This window comes from Centropristis striata, chromosome 23 (genome assembly GCF_030273125.1).
Source record: "Centropristis striata isolate RG_2023a ecotype Rhode Island chromosome 23, C.striata_1.0, whole genome shotgun sequence".
NCBI lineage: Eukaryota > Metazoa > Chordata > Actinopteri > Perciformes > Serranidae > Centropristis > Centropristis striata.
Genome location: NC_081539.1, coordinates 14,016,247 through 14,040,468, shown reverse-complemented (window position 1 = coordinate 14,040,468; position 24,222 = coordinate 14,016,247). Strand labels below are relative to the sequence as shown.

Sequence of the window (24,222 nt, the reverse complement as noted above, 5' to 3'; positions counted from 1 at the left end):
TATGGGAAAATTTTAAATGGCAGCAAATGGTTCAAGAGTATAATGCAGCATCTGAAGAGAAATCTTGTTTTTTATGACACAGTCGTAATTCCAACAATACACTTCTGTTATCACTCAGGTGCTGCATTATAAATCATGTGATCACATGATGAACCACGACCCAGGTGGGACTTGAACCCACAATCCCCAGCTCCGGAGGCTGATGCCTTATCCATTAGGCCACTGGGCCGACGAATTAATGAGATTTCGCTATTATCTAGGAGTTATATGACTAAAAGACTGTTTTTGCTGTTTCCACTCGGGTCCTATCTGCTGTTCCTTTATTATGGATGTACTTTCATCAGGTCATTATGCTGTTGCTGCACGCTGGAGGCTACGCTGAGTTTTTAATGAAATCAGTCAGCACATTTTGTGCAATTGTAGTGCAGTGTACAATGTTTTTTAATAACAAAAGCAAGTAATACAATTGGAAGACACTGTGCAAAGGCGAATAGATGAAATCTCAAAACCAACACCAAAAAAATTCAGAAAACTGCTGTACAACGACACGTTGGGCTATTTAATAATGTAGGAAATAGAGCCAGAACAAGACAGCGACAAATTAAACTACGTATTTCTGCAGACAAAGACTCAGAATAATACATAAATACGTATTTATAAGTATTTAAATGGTTCAAATTGACCGTTCAAAATCCAACACAAGTGTGACTTCAATAGTAAACATGCATATCTTACATGTAAGCAAAACAACTCTGAATTTACAGATCCTGTTTTAGCAGCTGCGTTGCGATAAGCAGTCGAGACATTTGACACAGCTTTGGCCTGGGAATTGACCGAGCATGATTCAACCAATCACATGTGTTGTCATGTACAAGGGCAGCCAATCAGAAGAGGACTTTAGTAAAATGGGCGTGGACGTTAGACAGGCGTATATAAACGAAAAGGGGCTGGGTTTCTTCACAGTAGAGTCCGTTGTTTTCATGAGAGTAGACGAGTCGCTGAGGTAGTCGACGATTTACAGCAACCTTGACCTGTTTCGGTTAGTTATACGGTTAGGTAGCTCGTTAGTTGCTACTTTTCTGATCGAGTCGCTTGGAAAAAAAGCGACTTGATTTAGCTAATACGAGCCTCTTTGTGAAATTAGGTCGAAAGGGATGCCGCTGCAGACAGACTCCGACGGACGCCAACAGTCTCTGGATTTAATCTCGTCGCATTTAATCGGGAAGAGCAGTTTTTGTATAAATTTAAAAGGCCTCAGAATAACACATCCTCGACCGAGTGCTTTTGTAAGATGCTTAAGCTCGAGTGCGAATTAATTGCGAAACTGTGAAGCGGAGACAGGAGCGTTAATAATCGGCGAAGCTAACTGCGAGCTAACTGCTAGCAGGTCGTCAACAAAGCGGGGCTCGTTAATCTTTTGCGTCGCAGAGTAAACTGTTAGCTAAGAAGACGAGAGTCTACAGCGTGACTTCTGAACCCTGCTGTTTTCTGCCTGTGCTGAATTTATTGCTCGGTAAGTATATTGTGTTTTAACATGGATGTAGGGAACCAGGAAGACGATTTGTCAACTTGTACTGAGCAGAGTGGGGGAGGGGCGGCGGACACAGAGAGGAAACTGTTTTGACCCAAAGATCTGCCCTCACGGGGCGCTGTGCTCCCACCCTGCTAATTATTTATGTTGACAGCAGTTGTTTTTCTTAGGAGATTATAATTTATTTACTCGCTTCATTAGGTTGGTTTGGCAGTAGACGAGCATAGCAGTCCCTAGCCTGCTACCGTTACATATTGTTTTACAATTCCTTTCTGTTAAAATACTTTAAGCATTAAATTTAGGTTATATTGTTTTTCCAGTGTGTTTACAAACAAGCGCACATTTTGAGATCTAAAGCGTTGTTATCTTTGCTGTCTCTAAACATTTGGGTTGTTTTTAGCACAATACCAAGTGGACAACATTGACCAAAGGCAAAATAGATTACGTCTCAAAGCCAATATAAATAAAATAAAATAAAAAAACTAGTGTGTTAAAACTATATTGGACCATTTCATATCGTATAAAACCGTTTCAGAACAAGACTGGACTGAATAAACTACATATTTCTGCAGAGAAAGACTTTGTACCTGAAACTTTGTGTGTACTATGCTGTCACTAAACATAATTTTGGTTGTTTATAGCAAAAAAAATATATTATTTAATGTGAAGTGAGATAATCACCAGGGCGTTTTCAAGGTTTGAGTTTTAAACAAATTCCTTTAAACCATTTAAAATGCATATATGACGTTGTTTTGCCATTAATTTGTGGTGTAAAATACGGTTGTGAAACTTGTTAGGCGTAAAAACATTTACTTTGCTTTAATAAGAATGCAACTGCACATAAATATGTAATTTACCACATCTATACGATGCTGCCTGCAAAGATTGACAGTACTTAAATTTGACTTAGCAGTTTAACCAGCAGTAATGAGAAAGTACACAGTGTAAACGTTGACTCAGACCTCCTGATGTGACTGTTGACCAACATTGACTTTCTGTTGTTTTTTGTTGATTTTTCACAGACCACAATGAAACTGTTGGAAAGCTCCAGCTTTGAAGCCCTCAGCTCTCGACTGTGTGTTGAAACGGGAGAGTCTCGCATCCTTGGCAGGTAAATTCTTGAACTTCAAATTTTATTGGTCATGTGTAGGTTAAGACGGGTTCAATGTTACAAAGACATTTATTTGAGAAAAACTGTTCAGCTCAGCTATTAAAAAACTAGTTCCCTGAATAAGAGCACAAATAATTTTAGTTGTGTAAAAGCGAAAATAGGGCACAATTACAATATTGTAATTTCAAATTACAAACTTTTGCAGCATTGACAACTGAGACCACTACTGTTTTATACATACCATATGTTTATTTAATATCAGGTAGTAAAGTTTCTGCTACACTTAGACACCACACAGACCTCATTTGTATTTCTTGTGTTTTTGCAGACACAAACAAAACTGCAGTAAGGGCCAAAATCTCATCTCGAGAAAGAGGTCATCAATACCCTGATTGTGATAAATATTACGTCGTAGCATGTTTTCTGTTTATTCAATAAGTAAATAATAGTGTGTAAGAAATAACCACATGATAACGCCTATGTTTTTACACCCCACTTAGTAAAACAGCACCTCTATGGTTTGCTCCAGCTTCACTCACACCTGCACAGATAAGAACAAAATAGCTTCACTGCTTCTATTTCAGTATTGCATACTTTGTGGCTCAACAGGAACATCAACAGTCAGACGAGACTTATACCAAAGCCAGAGCCTCTTGATTGTCGAGCATTTACTGTAAGAATCCTCCAGCTTGTTGAAGATTTCCTCATACAGGAAAGACCGTTTGAGGTACTAAAACAAGGAGTGTATTAGAGGTGTGGCTGGTTCAGAGATCACTGTCTATGCTCATAAATGGGGGCAGTAGAGCAAACACGTACCTGAATGTTATGCAACAGTGTCATATCAGACTACTAACCTAAAGAAGCCAAGGTAAAGCCTAAAGAGAAAGTTAATGGCTAACTGACAGTGCATGTTTGTGCATTAGCAGACTGTTTTGGGTTATGCAAGTCCTTTACAGTGACAGTGTGGTTACATAAAGGGCAGTGGGTTGTAGAGTTATGCAGCCCAGTCTGAGTGCAGCGTTTTCAGTGTGGGTGGTGAAACCGAGCTTCTGTTCTGGATGTGACCTGGAGTGACGCACAGCACGGTGTCCTCTCACACCACTCGGTGGCTATTTCAGAGGGTGTTGTGAAGAGTGTTATTGGAGCGTGTGTGCACACATCAACACATACAATAACATTGCATGATAGCTGAGAGGAGCTGGAGCGCCAAGGCTGCTGGTGTTTAGGCTTCTTAGTGGATTAGTGAGGCAGCCTGTCATAACAGCAGGACTTTCAAGCTGCTGGCTTTAACTAAAAATGTACCCACCAGACTCCATGCAGATTTATTTTCTGCAGGTGAGCTCTTGATTGGAACATATTGAAAACAAACATAAAACAGTAAAAATGTACTGCACTTAAGTAAAGGTGCATAGTCTTGCACAAAATGCACAAGACTAAGCTTTAAAAACACAGCTGGTGCTTTATTTGGAGCAAAAAAACATTAATACTGACAGTAATAAAATAAGAGTTCAAAACAAGCCCTGAAAGTACTTGAATTTTCTTCTTAGACGCTGTCCGAACCCTAAAGTATAGCAAATGCATTAAAACACAAATTAATGTATAAACAAGCTGTTGTGTTGGTGTTGGAATGCGATTTGTTGCAGCCGTAGCTTTTTGAAATAACCTTTTAACTGTTGATAATCCTGAGTCAGCTCCAGTGTCTGCTTCGCCCTCTGGTTACCCACACTGTTTTGTCGACAGGTCAGCTGTGTTGTGTGTGTGGAAAACCAGGGCAGTTATTTCCACTGTGGTATCCACAGCCATCCAATGTCCCTATAATTAGCCTGGCATGGCCAGCCAGCGAGGGTCTCAGTAGTCCTTCCATCTTAAGTTGCACAACCTTTGCTCTTGCATAACTGGTAGGTGGGAGGAGGCAAAATAAACAACTGCTCACCAGTCTGCTCTACCCGCATATCTGTATACAGTTGCGTGTGACCCAGAAACATGAAAGAGCATGCAGGAAAATTTTAGCACTGACTTGTACTTGTCAGATGTTGGTGCAGATATGGCTCCCAGTGGAAAGATGAGGGCTGCCATGTCAAATAGTTGTGGGTTATTGAGCCCTTGTAATTTTTTTGCACTCCGTGTGAATCCTTACATAATTTCAAAAACAAATCCGACATGATACATGTACTTGTTTTTTCCCCAAAATAATAAAGCTGCGGAGAGTGCTGACTGAGCCAAACATGAGCTACCATTAAAATCAGCACGTACAAGAGCTGAATGGTTGTCTATATTTTGCTTTGTAGTATTTAGTATTGTAGTATTAATCTGTGCATAGAGGTAAAGAGACATGGGTCAGGCTTTATGTATTTGATGAAGAACATTAAAATAATCCTCATGTGCCACTAATATGTTGTCTTAATGTGGGTATAAGCCTAATGTGCTATTAATCTTAAGGGATTTGGCAATCCTTTTAATTCATCTGAAATCTCTTCCATTATGTCTACAACACGTTTCATGAACAGTGGTCACATAATGTGCTAAATTTTTTTTTTTTTGCCCTGCAGGATGGAGAGCTACTCCTGTAAGATGGCAGGGGATGATAAACATATGTTCAAGCAGTTCTGCCAGGAGGGGGAGCCACACGTCCTGGAGGCCCTCTCTCCCCCTCAGTCCACCAGCGCCACCAGCCCTTCACAGTGAGTACTGCAATCCACAGAGGTTGTTATTTTTTTCATCACAAACCTAGGGCCACACAAAGTAGTTTTCGTTCCTGTCGCATTGTTCTCATTGTGGTCTATGGATACAGTAAGCCCTGCACCTCTATGGAAACGACACAATAATGGCTAGAAGTAGAAATAACTCAGAAATGTCATGTGTGCAGTATAACACAGTTATAATACCATAAATGACAAAGGAAATATGCAATTTGAGTTTCTTAAAATCATTTATTTTCCAAAAATCTCTAGGGGAAATAGAGACACACACCACATTTCTTTTTCATTTCCATTTCTGTATTTTCCTGTGCAGGCTGGGGAAGAGCAGTGAGGATGGGGAGAACCCCCTGAGTGACAAGTGTTGCAGGAAGACTCTTTTCTACCTCATCACCACGCTCAACGAGTCCTTCCGGCCGGACTACGACTTCAGCGCTGCACGGGCCCATGAGTTCAGCCGAGAGCCCAGCCTCAACTGGGTCAGTATGCTGCTCCATAACTGAGCCTTCCCATCTAACCACATCTGCTGCGCTTCATTATCACAAATACATTAAAGGTAATAACATTTTTCAATGCCCCCTCTCCAGGTGGCCAATGCAGTAAACGGCAGCTTGTTCTCAGCTGTCGGAGAGGAGTTCAACTCTCTGGGGCCGGAGCTGTGGAACGCCATCGACCAGGAGATCAACCTGCAGAGCTGTGACATTTACAGGTATGTGGTACAAACGCATGCATTCACATATTATGCAGCTAATTTTTGCTGCTGTAATGCAGCCTGTGCAGAGTTCATCCTTTTTTAAGCTTGATGTCTTTACGTTTGTTCTCAGCTACAACCCTGATCTGGACTCGGACCCTTTTGGTGAAGAGGGGAGCCTCTGGTCCTTCAACTACTTCTTCTACAACAAGAAGCTCAAGAGGATTGTATTCTTCACATGTCGCTCCGTCAGGTCAGCAGCTGCAACACACTCATCCACACAGACAAATAAGATAAATACACACTATTGACACAAGTTTGTGGATTATTGGGATTTGTTCTTAACATAGCAAGTTATCAGATCATATTACATACATCTTAAGGTGAAAATTATTATGCAGTAAAATGTTTTAATGAAACTTTTTTTTATAGTATACCATAAAGTGTCAGAGAGAAGTCTGTGTATAAAAGATAAATAAATATATAAAAATGTCTTTAAAAAAAACTTACTATCAAAATATTCTACATAGTATAATTAGAACATTTTTTTAAATATAAAAATATCCTTTAAAATTGAATATATTGATAATGTAGTATAGCATAAAAATGTCACATGTTATAGTGTAATAAGCCATACAAGTCATATTTTTAAAATGTGAAATATACTATAACATCTGCTAAAAATATGAATTTTGCATGCTGTAACTTAATTATTTTTAAGTGTCATGCTATACCATAAACAACATAGTAATAACAGCATAGTAATGAACTAGTTTTATTTAAAAAAAAGTATAGTATGTCAAAAATATCATGGTAACATTAATTGAATACAACCAGCATATCTATACATGAAATTATTGGTAATACTTGTAGTTTATATAACATTGAGAGTTGTAGACAACAACAATCCTGCACGCCTCTGATCGTGTCCAAATCTTTCACACCTGCAGCGTCTTGAGTGGCTACGGCCGTGATTGTCTTGACAACGAGCTGGACATGGAGCTGGACGACGAGGAAGAAATGGACGGCTTCACTGTGGACAGGTTAGTATGTTTTGATTTTAAAGGACAGGAAGAACAAGGGGGTGTTCAAGTTTTCCTGTAATGTTGGACACCTTTTTAATTTGCATTTTCTTTCTTCTCCCAGGTTCCCCAGAGCTCTGTGCGTGTGAATTTCCCGCACTGACGCGCCTCGGCCAAAGAATATCTCGGCTTTTCCTCCTGTCCTACCATTTTTCACCCCATGTACCTTCATTTTTATTTGTTTGGATTTTGCTGCCTCATCCAAAGCCATTCTCACGCTTTAGACTAATGCATGTTTGAAGCCTTCTCTTCTGCTGGCAGTGAGCTGTGTACCGTGAGTTGGTGGACATTTTTTTTAAAAGACCCCCGCGGTAGACTTAAAATCCCCTTCCTTTAACTCCAGTGTGGATTTTTGACCCTAAGCTCCAAGCCCAAACAGCACACACACATATGGATCTCTAAACCCGCCACATTTTCCAAAGAGACCCCTTCATGGACACTTGAAAGGAAGACGGTCTTGTTAATGGATGAGTGGCCAACAAAGACTGCAAGCGAGCTAATTTTCTTGCAGGTGATGTCAGCAAGAGGAGTCCAGGAAACACCAGCATCAATGAAAACCGACAGATTATGATACCCTGAAGGGGGCTCGGCTGGGTCCAAGAAAACCCAGTTAAGACTGACTTAGTGACAGTTGAGAACTCATCTGTTGTTTCATTGTTTGCTATTTTTGTGTGTTGCTTTTTACGTGTACCAGTGACGTTACTGTGAGGACTTTTTTCAGCACTGAAATTTAAAAAACGCTGCATTTATAACTGAAAACTTGTATTATTGAATCTTATTACTGCGAACGCTCGTCTGTACTTTAGACAGCAGGGCACGGCCAAGGAAACTGTTGGCACCTGGGTTTCAGCTTAGAAAACATATCAGCTTTTAACAAATGGCCCATTGTTCTGTTTTTAATTCCACCATTTGTTTTATACGTAGTCTAAATCCAGTATTTTTGCCACTCTTCCCATGTCTATTCCTGGTTAACCTCCCGTTTCTAAATGTCCATCTTGCCAGTGTTTTTCTTTGCTCATTACCTCAGTGCAAAGGCTTCATTGAAAAGTGAATGTATAGTACAATTTAGAGGAAACATTGCAGTTAAATGGCTGATATGTTGTGCATTATTTTTTAGAAATCGAGAAGCTCCTTTTACGTTCCTTACAAGTGGTTAGGAGTTGTGTCTTTTCTTAACTGCTCTGTGCTTCGTTTGATTGGCCGATATATTGCAGATGTGAATAAACTGGTGTTTGAAACATGTAGTTTGACTCTTCTCATTGTAAACAACCATGAGGGCCAACTTATTTTGCATTTTTCTGGTGGAAAATGGATGGCCTTATGGTAATATTTTGACATAACACGACTACATTTTTTTAAATAAGACATACTGACATTTAAAGCATACTTACTGAAATTAATGGATTATAAAAAAGATACACAAAACATGAAACCCTGTACTATTTTTATTAGAATTAAGACATCGTAAAAGTGTGTTTTCCTGTCATTATTTGAGATGTGCTATAAAATGTATCAACAGATTATAATGGGATGAGAAGCATTTTGGGGTTTTTAAAAAAAAAATTTGACCTTTTTGACATTTTTCAACATGGTATGTATGGTGGGGTTTTTTTTCAGTTTTTTGGACATCCTATAATTTAGTGTTTCTATAATTTCTGAACAGAGATTGCTGTAATGCATATAAACATGAAACAATTTAATGCATTTTGGGGCATTTAAAAAATTTTACAACCTTTTTTTGAACATTTTCGACATTTATATATTTTAGTTTTTGAAAATACTAAAATATAGTGTTCTGACAAAATAGGGGGATATTTAAATTTTTTAGGCATTTAAAAAAATTACTTTTTGACAAACGACATACGATAGTATGACTTCATTTTCTTAGAATTTTGGACTTCCTATAATATGCCATTTTTCTTTCATTTATGGTCAATCAATATATGTATCAACTAACTATAATAGACGTTCTAAATATTTTTAGGCATTTTACAAAAATTACACTTTGACAAAAAACGACATCTCAAAATTTTGGACTTCCTTTAATATGGTGTTTTTCTCTCATTTCTGCATAAATGATATATGTATCAACAGACTGTAACAGGGTAATTTTTAACATTTTTAGGTATTTAAAAAAAATCCACTTTTCAACAAAAAAATGACATACTATGGTATGACTTTTTTAATTTCCTCCAAAGTTTGGACATCCCATAATATAGTTTTTTTTCTCTTATGTTTTTTTATCTTTTTATCTATGTTATTTACTTTATTTGTACCCAGAGGTAGATTTTGTTTGCAGTATAGAGTCCTCATACACACACAAAAGAGGCACATATCACAGATCATTCAACTTAAGACAGTGGGAGTTAAGAAATGGCAAGTTAAACAAAAAAATAAAAAAAATTAAATTAAAAAATATTAAAAAGTTCTTACAGGTCCAGACTATACTTAGATATTGATGTGAACTAAAAAAAAGAATAGCAAAAAAAAAAAAGAAGACAGAAAAATAAACAAAATAAAACAGCAAAATAAAATAAAACTTGTTTAGGCTGTAAAAACGTAGATAAAAGTTAAAATGTATATAGAGAAATAGTAAATACATACATAAAAGCAACAATAAATAAACACCTGTGCAAAGCACAGCAGGGACAAAACTGTTTTTGTGTCTTTTTGTTCTACACCTAGGGATTGTAAACCTACGCCCAGAGGGGAGGAGCTGAAATTCTGTGTGCAATGGATGGGAACTGTCATTTAAAATTGAACCAGTAATGCGCTGTAATTGTTTTGTGTACAAGGTCTCCACGTTGAGCTGTGGCTCACCAATCAGTCTGCTAGACCACTTTACTATTTGGTTGACTGAGTTTTTATTTTTCAATGAGAGGTTGCTGTCGGGGTGTGTGCGTTACAGGGGCCAGTCTATACCACCCCTATGAATTTCATTGCCTTAAGAGTTATAGTGTGGCCACGGTACCAAATATGAAATTACACTGCCACCACAGTGCCACCTAGGGGCCGACCAATAAAACCTTAAAGGGTTATCCTCAGGACGGCATTGACAATAGCTGTACCAAGTTTTGTATAATAATGCACAAACTATCCCTTTAATCCTCATACAGTGTCTGAAGGAGGACTCTTAACTGATATGTATACGTTATAAGAGGCAGGTAGCAATGGTGGAAAGTAACTATGTACATTTACTCAAGTACTGGACTTAAAGTACAATTTTGAGGTACTTTTATGTTTTTTAAAAAGTTTTAAAAAAAAGTTTTTAATAAAAAAACGTAAAAAAAGAAAGTTTTAAAAAAAAGTAAAGAAGTAAAAAGGACAGTGGTGGAAGAAGTATTCAGATCCTTTACTTCAGACTGTGAAATGACTCCACTCCGCTCATTTTAACTTTTAAGTGGTTTAATTTATAAAAATGGCTAATCATTTTTAATGTATCATGTTTTTCATTTTAAATCTTGACCTGAAAAGTAATTAAAGCTTTTTTTTTTTGTTACAGTTTGCCTCAAAATGTAGTGGAGTAGAAGTATAAAGTTACATAAAATGGACATAAAAGTACCTCAAAATTGTACTTTAAGTCCAGTACTTGAGTAAATGTACATAGTTACTTTCCACCATTGCTACCTGCCTCTTCTAACTTATACATATCAGTTAAGAGTCCTCCTTCAGACACTGTATGAGGATTAAAGGGATAGTTTGTACATTATTATACAAAACTTGGTACAATTATTGTCAATGCCCTCCTGAGAATAACCCTTTAAGGTTTTATTGATCGGCCCCTAGGTGGCACTGTGGTGGCAGTCTAATTTCATATTTGGTACCGTGGCCACACTATAACACTTAAGGCAATGAAATTCATAGGGGTGGTATAGACTGGCCCACACACCCCAATGGCAGCATGCCCCGACATGCGTGTACTGTGAGGACCCGTTCAGTACTGCTTGCATTTTTAGGCATTTAAAAAAAATTACACTTTTTGACAAAAAACGACATACTATACTATGACTTTTTTTTTCTTGGAATTTTTGACATCCTATGATGTGCCTTTTTTCTGTCATTTCTGGTTAAATCATGTGATGATATGGATCATGAAACAACAGTAGGGCCATTCTAAACACTTCTAGGCATTTTAACAGTATAATGAAACAATTTCAAGCATTTTAACCATTTTTCAACATAGTATTATATGGCGGGGTTTTTTTCTTCAGTTTTTGGTCATCCTGAAAGTGTTTTTCATGTCATTTAAAATGTTGCCAAAATATATTGTTTGGAATAACTACATTATACTTTCAATCTATTGGAGAAATACAACTTGCATTTTTTCCTTTTTTATGATGCATTTCATCATAACCGTGTTTATTTGCACGTTCCTTTTTCATGGATTGCTTTGCCTCACTCAAAAGCCATTTTCAAGCTTTGCTTGTCTGTTTTCTTTGAAAATGGCAAAATAAATAAATAAATCAGTAAAATGTTTTGGCTTTTTACTATCAAAATACATGGCAGGAAGGTTAATCGTTTGGCTCAAGCTTTTAAGTACAAGTCCAGAAGAAAACATGTTGAAAAAGAAACAGCATCAACTCAGTCTTCAAAGTTCAAAACAAACTTTTATTTAAAACAAAACTGAAATACAGTACATGACCCAGACTGGACACCACCACAGTGATGGTATAAATCAGTTCCCTTGTTGTGTGAGATCAAGGCAAAAGCTGTAAACCTTAATTCTGCAGAGTCTCAGGGCTGCACGTTTCACCCTTTTTCCTCTTTGTGTAAAAATACCTTGTCCCAAAACAAACTAGACTGTAGAGACCCAGAGGCACCCCCTCATCAAGATGGACACCAGTTCTTCATCACAGTTTTAAATCAGACTCAATGAAACTTGTGCACCTCCTCCTTTTTGGCCACTGTGGAACTTGCAAAAGGTACACATGGTTTCAAAGTGACGCGTGCATAGATCTGTTCAAGGGATTCTTTTACTGCGCCAAAGAGGGAAACAAGGGAAAAAATATCATGGGCACACTGTCAGATTCATACACATATGGTCCTCCAGACACTCACAACAACATGGTTAAGGCTGAGGATCAAGTATTTTACCTATATGATGGCCAAAATATTAAGTTAAAATCATCTCAATGCTACTAAACCACTGAACCGTCAAAGTCCAGAATGGTTGACGAGTAACAACTTCCCCGTAATTGTGTGGCACCTGTTTGATGGGAGGCTTATTCTGATCCCTTTGTTTAAAAAGTACAAAATGTTTAAAGTGAAATATGCGCCAAAATGGCTGCAGAAAATGAATGAAATGTTTATAATGCAGTGGATCAGTCTCACACACACACACACACACACACCTGCAGAGCACCAATGATCATCTGTTAATACAAAACAGGTCGAGATGCTAACTCGCCACAAGCACACCTGCACTCCCTATAAAAGCAAAAATAAAATGAATAAAATTAAATAAAAATCATAATGCATCATTGACACAACAAAGTGTTTAAATTTAAAATACTGTTATTAAAACTGAGCGTTATACTTGCACTGGAAATTATGTTTCAGCCACTTAATGCTTTGCAAAAATGAAATAATTGGCTGAAGAAAAAAATATTTGCATGCCAACACTCTCAACCATTTTGGCTCGATAACGTACAAGTACAGGCTCATGTTATTAAAGAAGGGAGATCCATACTTGACCACATTTCAATACATCACCAATAAAATCTATTGTGAGAATAACCTTCAACATTGTAGCTTATGAAACTGAAACCATGTGTAACAGATATTAATGGCTGTGCTAAGAACAATAATGGAAAAAAAATTGAGAACATTATTCTGAAAAACTCCCTCGTGCCACCAAAACTGGTTTTACAATACTGCTTGTAATCCCTTTGTTTGTCCTGAACATGAACAAACTAATTATAATAATAGAGCTGCACCAACGTGATGTTTATGGCATTCTCTTAATGATATGGTGTGACGTAACATGATATGTATGTAGTGTAAATGATGTCCAGTACAGCCCTGCTTTGCACTTGGACACACTCTTAACTTAATGAAATGCTTTTCCTTTACTGTAAAAGTGACTTTTCGTTCCAGATAACCAGTTCAGTTCATCAGTTCTGGTTTTTAAATCGACTAGGAGAAACACCAGGTTCCACTATAACCCTTAAGATGTGGAAGGTGTCGAAGCTGCTCCGTCTCCAGAGGTCAAAGTCCAAGTTGGTCATTTAAAAATAAAAATAAAAAGTAATAAGCCAGTAAGGAGAAGCTGTAGTTGCCACCGTGTGGGTGGTGCAGGTAGTCAGGCCATCGACGGTGGAAGGAGGGGCTATCTGAGTCCAGCCCTCGAGGTCATCCACTCAAGGCCTTGACATAAACTGGAAAAACAATCAGGGAAAACATGTCAGCGGAGGAAGAACGGACACATTTCAAGGATGTCTCATAATTCACTGCAGTTTTCCTCCCTGGCTGCACAAAATATTTATAACACCCTAGTGCTGGGCAGATAAAGAAGGGTTTTTTTTATTGCCCAGTCAAAACTGTCGATATGTGATCTGATTGCCAGGTGGCTTCAGGAGTATAAGGGGCGATATATATTAACGTGCTTTTTTCCTTTTTAACCCCTTAACGTTTTATAGAGAATTAGAGCGGGAGGCAGTGGGTGTTTAGGGGGAATAGCAGGTCAACAGTAGATGTCACATAGAAACGGTGTAAACCATTTGGAAGCTGGGAACCTAAAAATTCATTTGAGATGCAGCGCAGCAATGTGTGTCAAGTTGTTCCACTCATACATCTGTAATAAAAAATGCATTTATTTGATATGAAAGAGGGATACAAAGCTGCATTGGTCAACCTACATAGAAAGATTGGTACTGAATGATTTTGGAGATATTCAAAATGGGAAAACAAACCTATTCTTTAAGGGTCCAAAAGCACAAAGTCTACCAAATTTGGGATAAATGGATTGAAATTAGAAGATGTGAGAAAACTTTGTATAACTCCACTAATTTAATTTCCGTTCTCTCTTCCTGGAGCGAATGGTAGAAATGCAAGTTCCCTTGGTGGAAGTGTTTAGTTGTTGAGTTCTTAACATTGTGTGTGAAACTAACAAGTAGTTAGGATGGTACATAGGCTGGTATGTGGTATCATATGGATGTGTGAAAATATCAAACCTATATGTGATGAATAAACAGACTGTGGGAAGTGAAGATTGTGTTCTCTTTGCATCATTGTACACCTGCTTTTATACATGCATGTGAAAAACTGAAAACTGGTTAATTGAAAAACATTGGAAAGATGTGTATTTATACTTTTATTTATCAATAAATGAATTACTTCTGATAGTAAGTAAGTTGAAATCAACTTAATTTTGGTAAAGGACAAAACAACCATCTATGTACGTCTGAATCTTTAACAGAATAAGCCTGAGATGAAGCTCAGTGAGGCTTTCATCCTGTTTATGTTGTTTTGAAGCTTCAGGGCTTTAAACTGAGCACAAACAGTGACCTCTGGTGGTTCACAGAGCTCACAGCTCCTCAAGACTGGTTTCAACACAGTTGTTTTCCATCAATAGACTTGTCTCTCTACTCTATTTACTCTCATTGTTGTCTTGTATAGGAAACATGGTATATGCCTGGAATTGATTTAGCCAGTAACAATAATAATAACTAGGACTGCAAGCAGTACTGAACGGGCCCTTGCAGTACACGCGTGTCGGGGCATGCTGCCGTCGGGGTGTGTGCATTACAGGGGCCAGTCTATACCACCCCTATGAATTTCATTGCCTTAAGTGTTATAGTGTGGCATTGACAATAATTGTACCAAGTTTTGTATAAAAATGCACAAACTATCCCTTTAATCCTCATACAGTATCTGAAGGAGGACTCTTAACTGATATGTATAAGTTAGAAGAGGCAGGTCGCAATGGTGGAAAGTAACTATGTACATTTACTCAAGTACTGGACTTAAAGTAAAATTTTGAGGTACTTTTATGTACATTTTATGTAACTTTATACTTCTACTCCACTACATTTTGAGGCAAATATTGTACTTTTTACTCCTCTACATTTAGCTGACAGCTTTAGTTACTTTTCAGGTCAAGATTTAAAATGAAAAACATGATACATTTCAAATTATTACCCATTTTTATAAATTAAACCACTTAAAAGTTTATTAGGTAGTTAAAATGAGCGAAGTGGAGTCATTTCATAGTGTGGTATTCGTACTTTTACTGAAGTAAAGGATCTGAATACTTCTTCCACCACTGTCCTTTTTACTTCTTCTTTTTTTTTTTGGGCGACCGGCAGTGAGAGTGAGCGAAAAGTTTGGCGGCCATTTTTAACATGTTTAGGGCGTTTTAAAGTTTGAGCATTTTTGACAAAAATCGACATACGTATGACTTTTTTTCCTTTGAATTTTGGACATCGAATAATATGGTGTTTTTCTGTCCTTTCTGGTTAAATAATGTGATAATATGTATCAACAGACTATAATAGGGTAATTTTAAACATTTTTAGGCATTCTAAAAAATAACACTTTTGACAAAAAAATTACATGGGGTTTTTTTTCCATCAGTTTTTGGACATTATAAAATGTAGTGTTTTTCTGTCATTTTTTAACTGAGTTTACTGTAAAACATATCAGAAGAGCATAATGAGACTTGAAGATCAACTTTTACACTGTATAACTGCAGATTCTTGTACAAGCACCATTCAAATTGCACCAGAAAGCAAAGAATCTTACAGTTAGGACACAGTTTAAAGATTGTCTTATATATATATCGATTATAAACGGTACCAAAGGGATGAAATGTTTTTGCAAAACATATCCAGCATAGCATTGATGCTTCCCTAGTTAAAAACATCTGTATACTGATCATCTTGAATGAATTAAAATCCTGCTAACTGTGTCACTCTCTCTTCAAACACTCATAAGCATCGACGAATATCTCTTACCCCTCTCCAGTAAGTGCACAGCAGGACTGTATGTGCCAGGGGTGGTCTTTGATGGAGCTCAGGGTGAGGTATTTGGAGATCTCCGCTGCAGACATACAGTCCTTCATATCCTGCTTATTGGCAAATATCAACACAGCTGCTTTCCGCAGGTCCTGAGGGGAGACATGGAGAACAATGAGACCATCGCCACGCTCTCTGCCACCTTTTGTAGCTCTAAAAAATGCGGGGTGGAAAATTCACCGTCTGTGTAGTGTGCCTCCTTAACCCTCTGAACCCACCGGGTTTGAAACATGTTTTCTTACAATGATTGCCAAAAATATGCAATTTATCATAGAAATAAACTGTAAAAACTGGTATTATCGTCAAAATATGAACTTTCCACCAGTCCTTGAACGGATCATAGGTGACAAGTTTCTATTAGAAAAAATAACCAAAAAATAGCTTCATGGATGAATACATTCATGGAAAATGTCTAGATATCAGCTCTTAAATTAAACTCTTATGAGCTATGTTTGTTGTTATCATTATATTTGTCCAAACAAATGTACCTTTAGTTGTACCAGGCATTAAAATGAATATTGAAGAAAACAAGGGTGTTCTAATATTTTTTTCCATGACTGTATATAAATTCCATTTTATTCCAATTTAAAAAAGAAATCAGAAATTCAACTTGTGGTTGTTCTTTTCTATGATTTATGTCATAATAAATCTGTTATTCTACATAAAAGACATTTCTGAGTTGTTCCCACTTCAGCCATGATTGTGCTGTTTCCACAGAGCTGCAGGACTTGTATATGTGCAGTGAAACACAAGGCCACAGTGAGTAAATTGTGAGACATCTTGGGGTTCAGAGAGTTAAGGCCAAACAGAGAGGTTTTTAGATGGGTGTCTTACTTCATGAGCCAGCATCCTGTAGAGCTCCTCTTTAGAGATGGCCAGCCGCTCTCTGTCTGTGCTGTCCACCACCAGAATGATGAACTGCAGAGTAGGAGGCAAAAATCACACTGACTGACCTCTTTTCAAAAAGACATTTACAGCAATCACATGCAGCACAGCGGGGGGGCATTTCCGGGGCCATGGCCTTCACAATGGGCACTGGGGACTGCTATGCTAATAACCCCGTTTGAATGAGAGAGAGTGACCCTGAATGACAAAAGACCAAAGGCTCGTTAACACTGGGGAGATGTGAGAGACGCCATTTAAACCAAACGACTCAGGAAAAAGTTTCAGCAACACGTTTTATCCAACATGACTGTGACCTAAATCACAGCTGGGGACCTACACTAGTCTGACAAAGAGTGAAGTTACCACAGGAAGTGCAGGGTTACTACAATATATGGCTCCTATAGTCACTGTAGGGCTTCTAGTTACTCTAATGAAACAAAAAATTACTGTGTTTCTGCCATAAATCTACACTTCTACACATACGAATGAATGCTATTCTAATAAGCCGTAGTAACTTTTTATGATCAAGCAAAATATATAATATATTATATTGGACTTGTCGTACTAAATAGCACACTTTCTACTTTTTTATACTTGCTGTACAGCTTATATAAATATATTCTATACTATACATGTGTTTTTACACCCTTTTATACTTTACGTATATATCCTTGCATCATCTTCATTTATTGTTCATAATATTACAGCTACAATGACATACAACAAGCTACTTAACATGCCACAATCTATTTTTTTGTAGTGTTCAATATCTGTGCAATACAAAATACTCTCAGGAAAAACCCAATGTGCAATAATAATAACGTCCAATACAATATAATGTATATATTTTTATTTTATATCTGTGTAACCCCGTCTGTATCTTAAGCTGCCGTCATGACTGAATTTCCCCATATAAATAATAATAAATAATATCTTCTGTTAACCCTTATCTAAAAGAAATGTCTTGTGTTAAGTGTAAAAGAAACTTCACCATAGTGACCACTGTTAACATGTGGAAACTATGGTATCAACTAACGAGGGCTTGAGACTAATGGCGTCCTGTTGTCTCCGGGAAAACAGAGAATGTGTTTGGGGCGTACAGAGATGTTCCCCGCACTTAGCAAATGACAAACTGAACAAAGTGCTGACGACAACAGAGTGTGTCTTCTAAGGCTGCTGCTATAGTAACTATCACTGTGAAAAACTAATGTGTTTGCCTACAGAGGTGTGCGAGTGTGTCACGTCATGTTGTCAACTTTAACCCCCAATGTGGTACAAGTAGACTTCATATTTCAAAATGATTGTCTTCCTTCAGAGCTTTTTTTACACAAACTCCTGGACAGTTAGAGATAAGTGCTTGCAATTCATTTTTTTACCCTCATAGTTGTTTTTTTTACTTTCATGTAAGAAAGTTGTTTTCACTCTGTTCCTTTGATGTTAGCTAAATACACCCTAATGGAGCTAAACACAAAGATTAACTGCAGTAATAAATTAAAAAGAAAAAAGAAAAAGTTAAGCACCAGCTGTTTAAAACATAGATAAAAATAGTGTATACTTATAAAAACAAAACTTAATCCTGTTGAACATAAAATATAATGTTTGGGTAGTTTTCAATTGAATATGTCAAAGGATTAGAAAATAGTTGCCAAATATAATTCTAGTGCATTGACTAGTCGTTTTAGGGCTTTAGCTGAGATGTATAAGCAATAAATTTTATTTTATTCATGAACATTGTCAAACATATGTCTTTAATAGAACAAATGACACTCCCTACGACTTCAAAAAGAACTGGAGTAAAAAAACGCTGGGAAAAATTGTGTATTTCTTTATCCAATCAGACAGATATATCTGGGTGCACTAGGTTTTATTTTCAATGTAAATGGTAAATGGACTGCACACGATTTTATACAAAGCGCCTCACACTACAGACTGCGCTCATTCACCCGTTTACACACAAATTCATAGTGGTGGCTGAGGCTACCAGGGCACACTGGTGCCACCTGCCACCATTGGGAATTCATTCATACACCGATGAAGCAGCATCGGTGAGCCTTTTGGGGTTCAGTATCTTGCCCAAGTTCTACCAACTGAGCCACAGCCGGAAAATTTGCCTGATTTGTTGGCTGATATTATTGTCATTATTCTTGTCCCAGATTCTGATTCCAGTTCATCTTCTAGTTGTTTATTAACATGATGCTACATTCTTATTTTTGTTGTTTTTGTTTTTGGTGAGAATCGTCACCTGACCCCCTCGACCCCGGCGTGGATTCTGTTGTTTTTTTTCCTACAAACTTATTTTATACAAACATATTTGTTCATCATTCTTGTTTGTTTGTATAATGTAAAAAAAACCATCATAAATTATAAGTCATGTGTTAAATGGAAGTGGCCTTGTGTTTACTTGTGATCTGCTGTGTGGTATCGGTGGTCATAACGGGTTAAACCAACACTGAATATCTCATGTCATGGCAGATGTTACTCCAGTTCTGCAGAGAGCTTTAAGACACATCTGCCCACGACTTTTCTCCAAAACAGTGCGGAGGCTGACCCTCGCTCTGCCTTTCAGACAGGCCCCTTTGTGAACGGTTGACCCCTGACTCTGGGCGGCCCCTGCTGCCGTCTGTGCACTGAACAAACACACCAGCTGCCACGCTCGGGAAGAAGAAAGAAAACCCACTGCTGGACAACACTTCTGTTCCTCTCATCTGCTAGTTAGAAAGTACACCGTGTACAAAGTGTGTAGCTTGTGTTTTACTCCTCACCTCTGTATTGGAGTAGTAGGTGTTCCAGGAGGACCGGAGAGACTCCTGCCCTCCTATGTCCCACATCAGAAAGTGAGTGTTCTTCACCACTATTTCCTCCACGTTGCTGCCGATGGTGGGTGACGTGTGGACGACCTCGTTCATCAGACTTGATAAAAACAGAAGCATAAAGTGAGTTTTTGCTGCGGTAAAGAAGGACGACTGAGTTGATTCCAACTTATAAAACTACTTACAACTGGTAGAGGATGGTGGTTTTCCCTGCATTATCTAGTCCGACAATTATCACCTTGTGCTCTGCAAAACAAATACAGTAGAAATGGAAAAACATTAAGTGGCCATTATGTTAAGTTTAAAGTTCTCAGTCTACACATTGCATTCCTCGCTGCCTGTTCAAAATCATACAGGCTGAACTTATTCCAACCTCTTTTTTCCTCCCCAGAATCTTTTTTCCATTCATAAAGTCCAGCTCGCACAGTTTGTACCAGCGAAGGCTTTGCCGGCAGTGAAGCAGACAAACAGAAAAGACTAAATGCAGAATCGGGGCTGACACAGACATGCCAAAATATCCCACTTTAGTGTTTTGACTTGTCCGCCCTTCTGAGGCCTCTGGCAGCTGAGCAGGAAGGAAATCTGGTCAGAGGGTTTGCAGGTCTGACAGACTATGTGCATCAAACTCCGTGTTAGAGGATATCTGTCCCTCTATTACTTCCTACAGGGGTCGTACAGTAGAATCCAAGCACTTTTCAAGCACTTTCAAGGTACCTAAACCCAAAATGTACTAACTCTCAAAGCCTTTATCATCACATCTTAACTGTTGCCTTTAATGCAGTTGCAAAGAATATATCAACTTCTGTAGTTGTTTTTCTACCAGCTGTTTATATTCACTTTTACTGTATGTTTTGATCATTATTGATCAAGTAATGTCTGCCAGAGTAAGTACTTGTCTAGCTATTAGTTACTTTAGCTTGTCTTGTGTCAGACACAAGGAGACAACAAACAACTTTGTAGACTGGATTGTTTTTATCTGAAATATTAAAAAGATTTGTGGTTGAAGTGAGTGTTTGTGGAGATGAAACAGCAGATTACATTTATTTTGACTGTATTCAAATTAATGCATGATCCTAACCTTAAAGATGTAACAGTTAAAATTAGACTTTGTATGAATGTACGTTCCTAAAAGAGAAGCTACCCTGTGAAAATCCTGTATGACTATTAAAATCATTAAATCTGAATTTTCAAATACCCTTTTGACAACACTTCAGTATACAAATGAATGGAAACAAAAACAATCTATTGCACAAGAAAAACATGTTGCTGTAGCACATCTAGCCCAAGGTTGGGTCAGACTCCTTTTAAATGTTACTGAGAACAAACTAGATGTCAATAATAGGAATCAATAATTTATTCAAGTGGAGCCCACACTGCAGCAAAATGTTTGAGACAAGAATAAAGCATTAAAATAACATTAATTTAAGTGAAATCACATAATTGCCGGCACCAGTGCTTCCAGTCTGATAGTTTGGCTGATCTTATTACTGTGTTGATTACATGTAATTAGCTGTGACTCTGTAGTTTTACAATGCCACTCAGTCCCTGGTGTCAAGTTTCATTCACTTTTAAGGGATTACACGCCAAGTCTGTGTAATCCTGAATAAGGGGAAGAAAGCAGGAGTCCGTCTCGGCCATCCTCAGGGCCAGACAACAATACAACACAGGAACTTAGACAAGAGGGTTCATACAGTTATTTTCTAGATTAATGAATTAATTGTTTGGTCTATAAAACAGAGTTATTACAGCTCTTTAAGAGTAATTGTAAACACTTTTAAGGTACCTACATAAAATAATTTCCAGTCTCACATCTAAATGACTGTAAATGCAACTGCAAAAAAAATAGTTTTCAGATTTTTTCATATAAACATTTTTTTCTCACAGAGACAAATAAGTTTATTATTTGTCTCCCAGTTATTTTATTTCTAATATATATATAAAACAATTTGCTTTCCATGAAGGATTGTGTTGAATGGGTTCTGATTATGCTGGAAATCAAGCATTTTTCAAGGAATATATTTAAATTCAAGCATAGTCCTAACCTTGAGTCTTTACCTTGTCTGTAAAATGTCATAAAAGACAAAAATAATATTTCATCCAAGTTTTTTCAAAGTCCAAGGTTATGTCTTGTCTGGTCAGTTAAAACCCCAAAGACATTCAGTTTAAACATGATATAACACAGAGAAAAGCAAAAATCTCCACATTTGATTGACTTGAAAACCACAAAATATTACTTTACTGACTAATCGATTGGCGAAATGTTGCTGTTGATCCACTGATCAATGTCATTGAATCTCTAAAGTTAACAGCTTAAAAACTTTTTCCTTTTCTCTTATTAAAAGGAAAAAATAATAGGTACATACTGGGAAAAGAAACTGCTGCACCAACCAGTAAAGTTTAGCTAAACACTCAGATTAAATACTCAATAAAGAAAATTAATCAAACAAAACACACCCTTACTATGTACCTTCCGGCTTGCAAACACTTTCCACCTTTGAAATACTTCACAGTGTACACAGAAGTTAAAGAAATAGTTATTTGGGTCGAAAGTGTTTTTTTTTTTATCTCGGCTCTTTGATTACCTTTTTTTTCTCCTCCATTTGGTTGTTTTTCCTTTCATACTTTATGGAGAAAAATAGTTTTGGTATAAATTACATAAATTTTACACACATGGGTCAAAAATGACTTTCATCCAAATTTGATTTAAAATTAAATGACCTAATACTATAATAATAATAATAATAATAATGATTTGATTCAAATAGTTACTCTAGCAGTAAGAGGGGCCAAACACTCATATATCTATCATGTTTATGTATCAGGAACTGGAAGGTTTTCACTACTTCCACATTTTGTTATGTTACAGCCTTATTCCAAAATTTATTAAATTCATTTTTCCTTAAAATTATACACACAACACCCCATAATTAAATGTTTGAACCATGTTGTGCATTAGATGTGCAGTGATCCAAAAAAGGGTTTTTATTCAAAAAGGAAGAAATGAAAACAAAAAATGAGGATGTATGATGATCAATAACAAGTTGATTGAGGATGACCTGGAATACTGAATGATGAAAATAATTTATTGTAGAGAATAAAAACTCAGTCGGGTAACTTTAGACCCATGTTGTGCATCAAAGGGTTAAAGAAATAGTTATTTGGGGTGAAAATGTCTGTTGTTTTTTGTTTGTTTTCTTTCATCTCGGCTCTTTGATTACATTTTTTCTCCTCCATTTGGTTGTTATTCCTTTGTTTTCCACTTCTGGCCAAATATCGAGTGATTAACTGTTAAACATAGCAACAGCTGAATCTTTATTTGTTAGAAAGGAAAGTGAACGATAGAAAAACCGAGAACATTTTGATTTAACAGCGTTTTGGAGAGTCAGGGTAAAGTTATGTAATGTAATGTGTCCTGGAAAGTGAGGTAAAGCTGGTTGACAACTGGATAAATAATACGCTCTTGCAGGATTAACTTAAGTTAATCATGTTGATTGACAAAGTGATAAAGAGATTAAAGTGGTTTATGAAGGTGTTGTAGTTTAAATGGTTGTTTTTGAAACAAAGAAAGCTCAGATGGGAGAGTCCTGAAGTCACAACAGTGAGATGTAGCGAGATAATTCGCCCCCATCTGTTATTATGCTGCTCACTTTGTGCTAACGGGCTAACACTTATTATCCTCGGTTGAGCGGCTAGCGGGAGGTTTAGCGAACCGTAACAGTTTCACCGACACCCACCTTGGTTGCAGAAGAAGCTCCACAGTTTGGCGAATATGAGGCCCATTGTTTAGGTAGATGTCCGTCCGTGTGTCGAGTGGGCAGCGAGCTTCTCCACTCTCAAGTCCACAGCGTACAGTCCGCGGCTAGCTAACATGAGCTGGATGATCTCTTATCCGCAGAACACCTCACCGACCTTTTCAACGCCGACTCCATGCGCTCCGGTTACAACTAAAACGCAGCTAACGCAGGGATAAAACGGTTTAAGGTGACATAGATGTGATGACTCATTACCAAGCGGCTCGGGTTGACGACAAAGCCTCCGCAAACCGCATAAACACAGGGTGATAAGTGCAGCACTGTGTTGACTCTGCTCTGCCCGCACGGCTTCTTCTGCCCGTTGGCTGCTGCCAGTGGTTCGCTGAAAAAAGCAACCCCAGCTATTCAGATCCTTTCCGGTTACGTGATGACGTCGAGGTGTGCTACACGTAGGCCATTTTTGGGAGCAACTTTCAACAAACAAACTTTTAAAGAGTGAGAAAGGGCATGAAAAAAATGTAGCATTAACATAATGTTTTTATTATACATCTTGAATTATATTTGTAGTACTTATATTGCCTCTTTACCATTATAATGTAACATTATCTATTATATACTTTTTATTTACTATTTTATAACTGTTTAAATCT

At 37.4% G+C, this 24,222-nt stretch overlaps 2 protein-coding genes and 1 non-coding gene across 3 annotated transcripts; 1 reads left to right on the top strand and 2 right to left on the bottom strand.

The window, feature by feature from the left end:
* Window positions 1-156: 156 nt before the first annotated feature.
* Window positions 157-229, bottom strand: trnar-ccg (transfer RNA arginine (anticodon CCG)). The gene has a single exon. It is a non-coding gene; the product is annotated as a tRNA-Arg (tRNA).
* Window positions 230-965: 736 nt separating this feature from the next.
* Window positions 966-8,349, top strand: maf1b (MAF1 homolog, negative regulator of RNA polymerase III b). Its single transcript, XM_059326637.1, has 8 exons — window positions 966-1,513; window positions 2,554-2,642; window positions 5,192-5,323; window positions 5,655-5,817; window positions 5,926-6,047; window positions 6,163-6,282; window positions 6,980-7,072; window positions 7,176-8,349. The coding sequence occupies exons 2-8, from the start codon at window positions 2,560-2,562 to the stop codon at window positions 7,198-7,200; spliced, it is 738 nt and encodes a 245-aa protein (XP_059182620.1). The 5' UTR covers window positions 966-1,513; window positions 2,554-2,559; the 3' UTR covers window positions 7,201-8,349.
* A 3,349-nt stretch (window positions 8,350-11,698) lies between these two features.
* On the bottom strand, window positions 11,699-23,933 carry arl8 (ADP-ribosylation factor-like 8). The gene is made up of 6 exons (XM_059326638.1): window positions 23,555-23,933; window positions 20,006-20,066; window positions 19,773-19,920; window positions 16,960-17,043; window positions 16,066-16,217; window positions 11,699-13,488 (listed from the first exon to the last, which is right to left on the bottom strand). Exons 1-6 carry the CDS (start codon window positions 23,598-23,600, stop codon window positions 13,440-13,442), a joined length of 540 nt encoding a protein of 179 aa, XP_059182621.1. The 5' UTR covers window positions 23,601-23,933; the 3' UTR covers window positions 11,699-13,439.
* Window positions 23,934-24,222: the final 289 nt, after the last annotated feature.

Bases quoted from the DNA above. Each gene is read 5' to 3' on its own strand.
- maf1b (XM_059326637.1), top strand. From the start codon at position 2,560: ATGAAACTGTTGGAAAGCTCCAGCTTTGAAGCCCTCAGCTCTCGACTG. The intron at 5,818-5,925 runs GTCAGTATGCTG...CCCCCTCTCCAG, and splicing joins GAGAGCCCAGCCTCAACTGG to GTGGCCAATGCAGTAAACGG. The intron at 6,048-6,162 runs GTATGTGGTACA...GTTTGTTCTCAG, and splicing joins CAGAGCTGTGACATTTACAG to CTACAACCCTGATCTGGACT.
- arl8 (XM_059326638.1), bottom strand. From the start codon at position 23,600: ATGGGCCTCATATTCGCCAAACTGTGGAGCTTCTTCTGCAACCAAG. The intron at 20,067-23,554 runs GTGGGTGTCGGT...TTTGTTTTGCAG, and splicing joins GAGCTTCTTCTGCAACCAAG to AGCACAAGGTGATAATTGTC. The intron at 16,218-16,959 runs GTAAGACACCCA...GTCTCCCCTCAG, and splicing joins ACAGGATGCTGGCTCATGAA to GACCTGCGGAAAGCAGCTGT.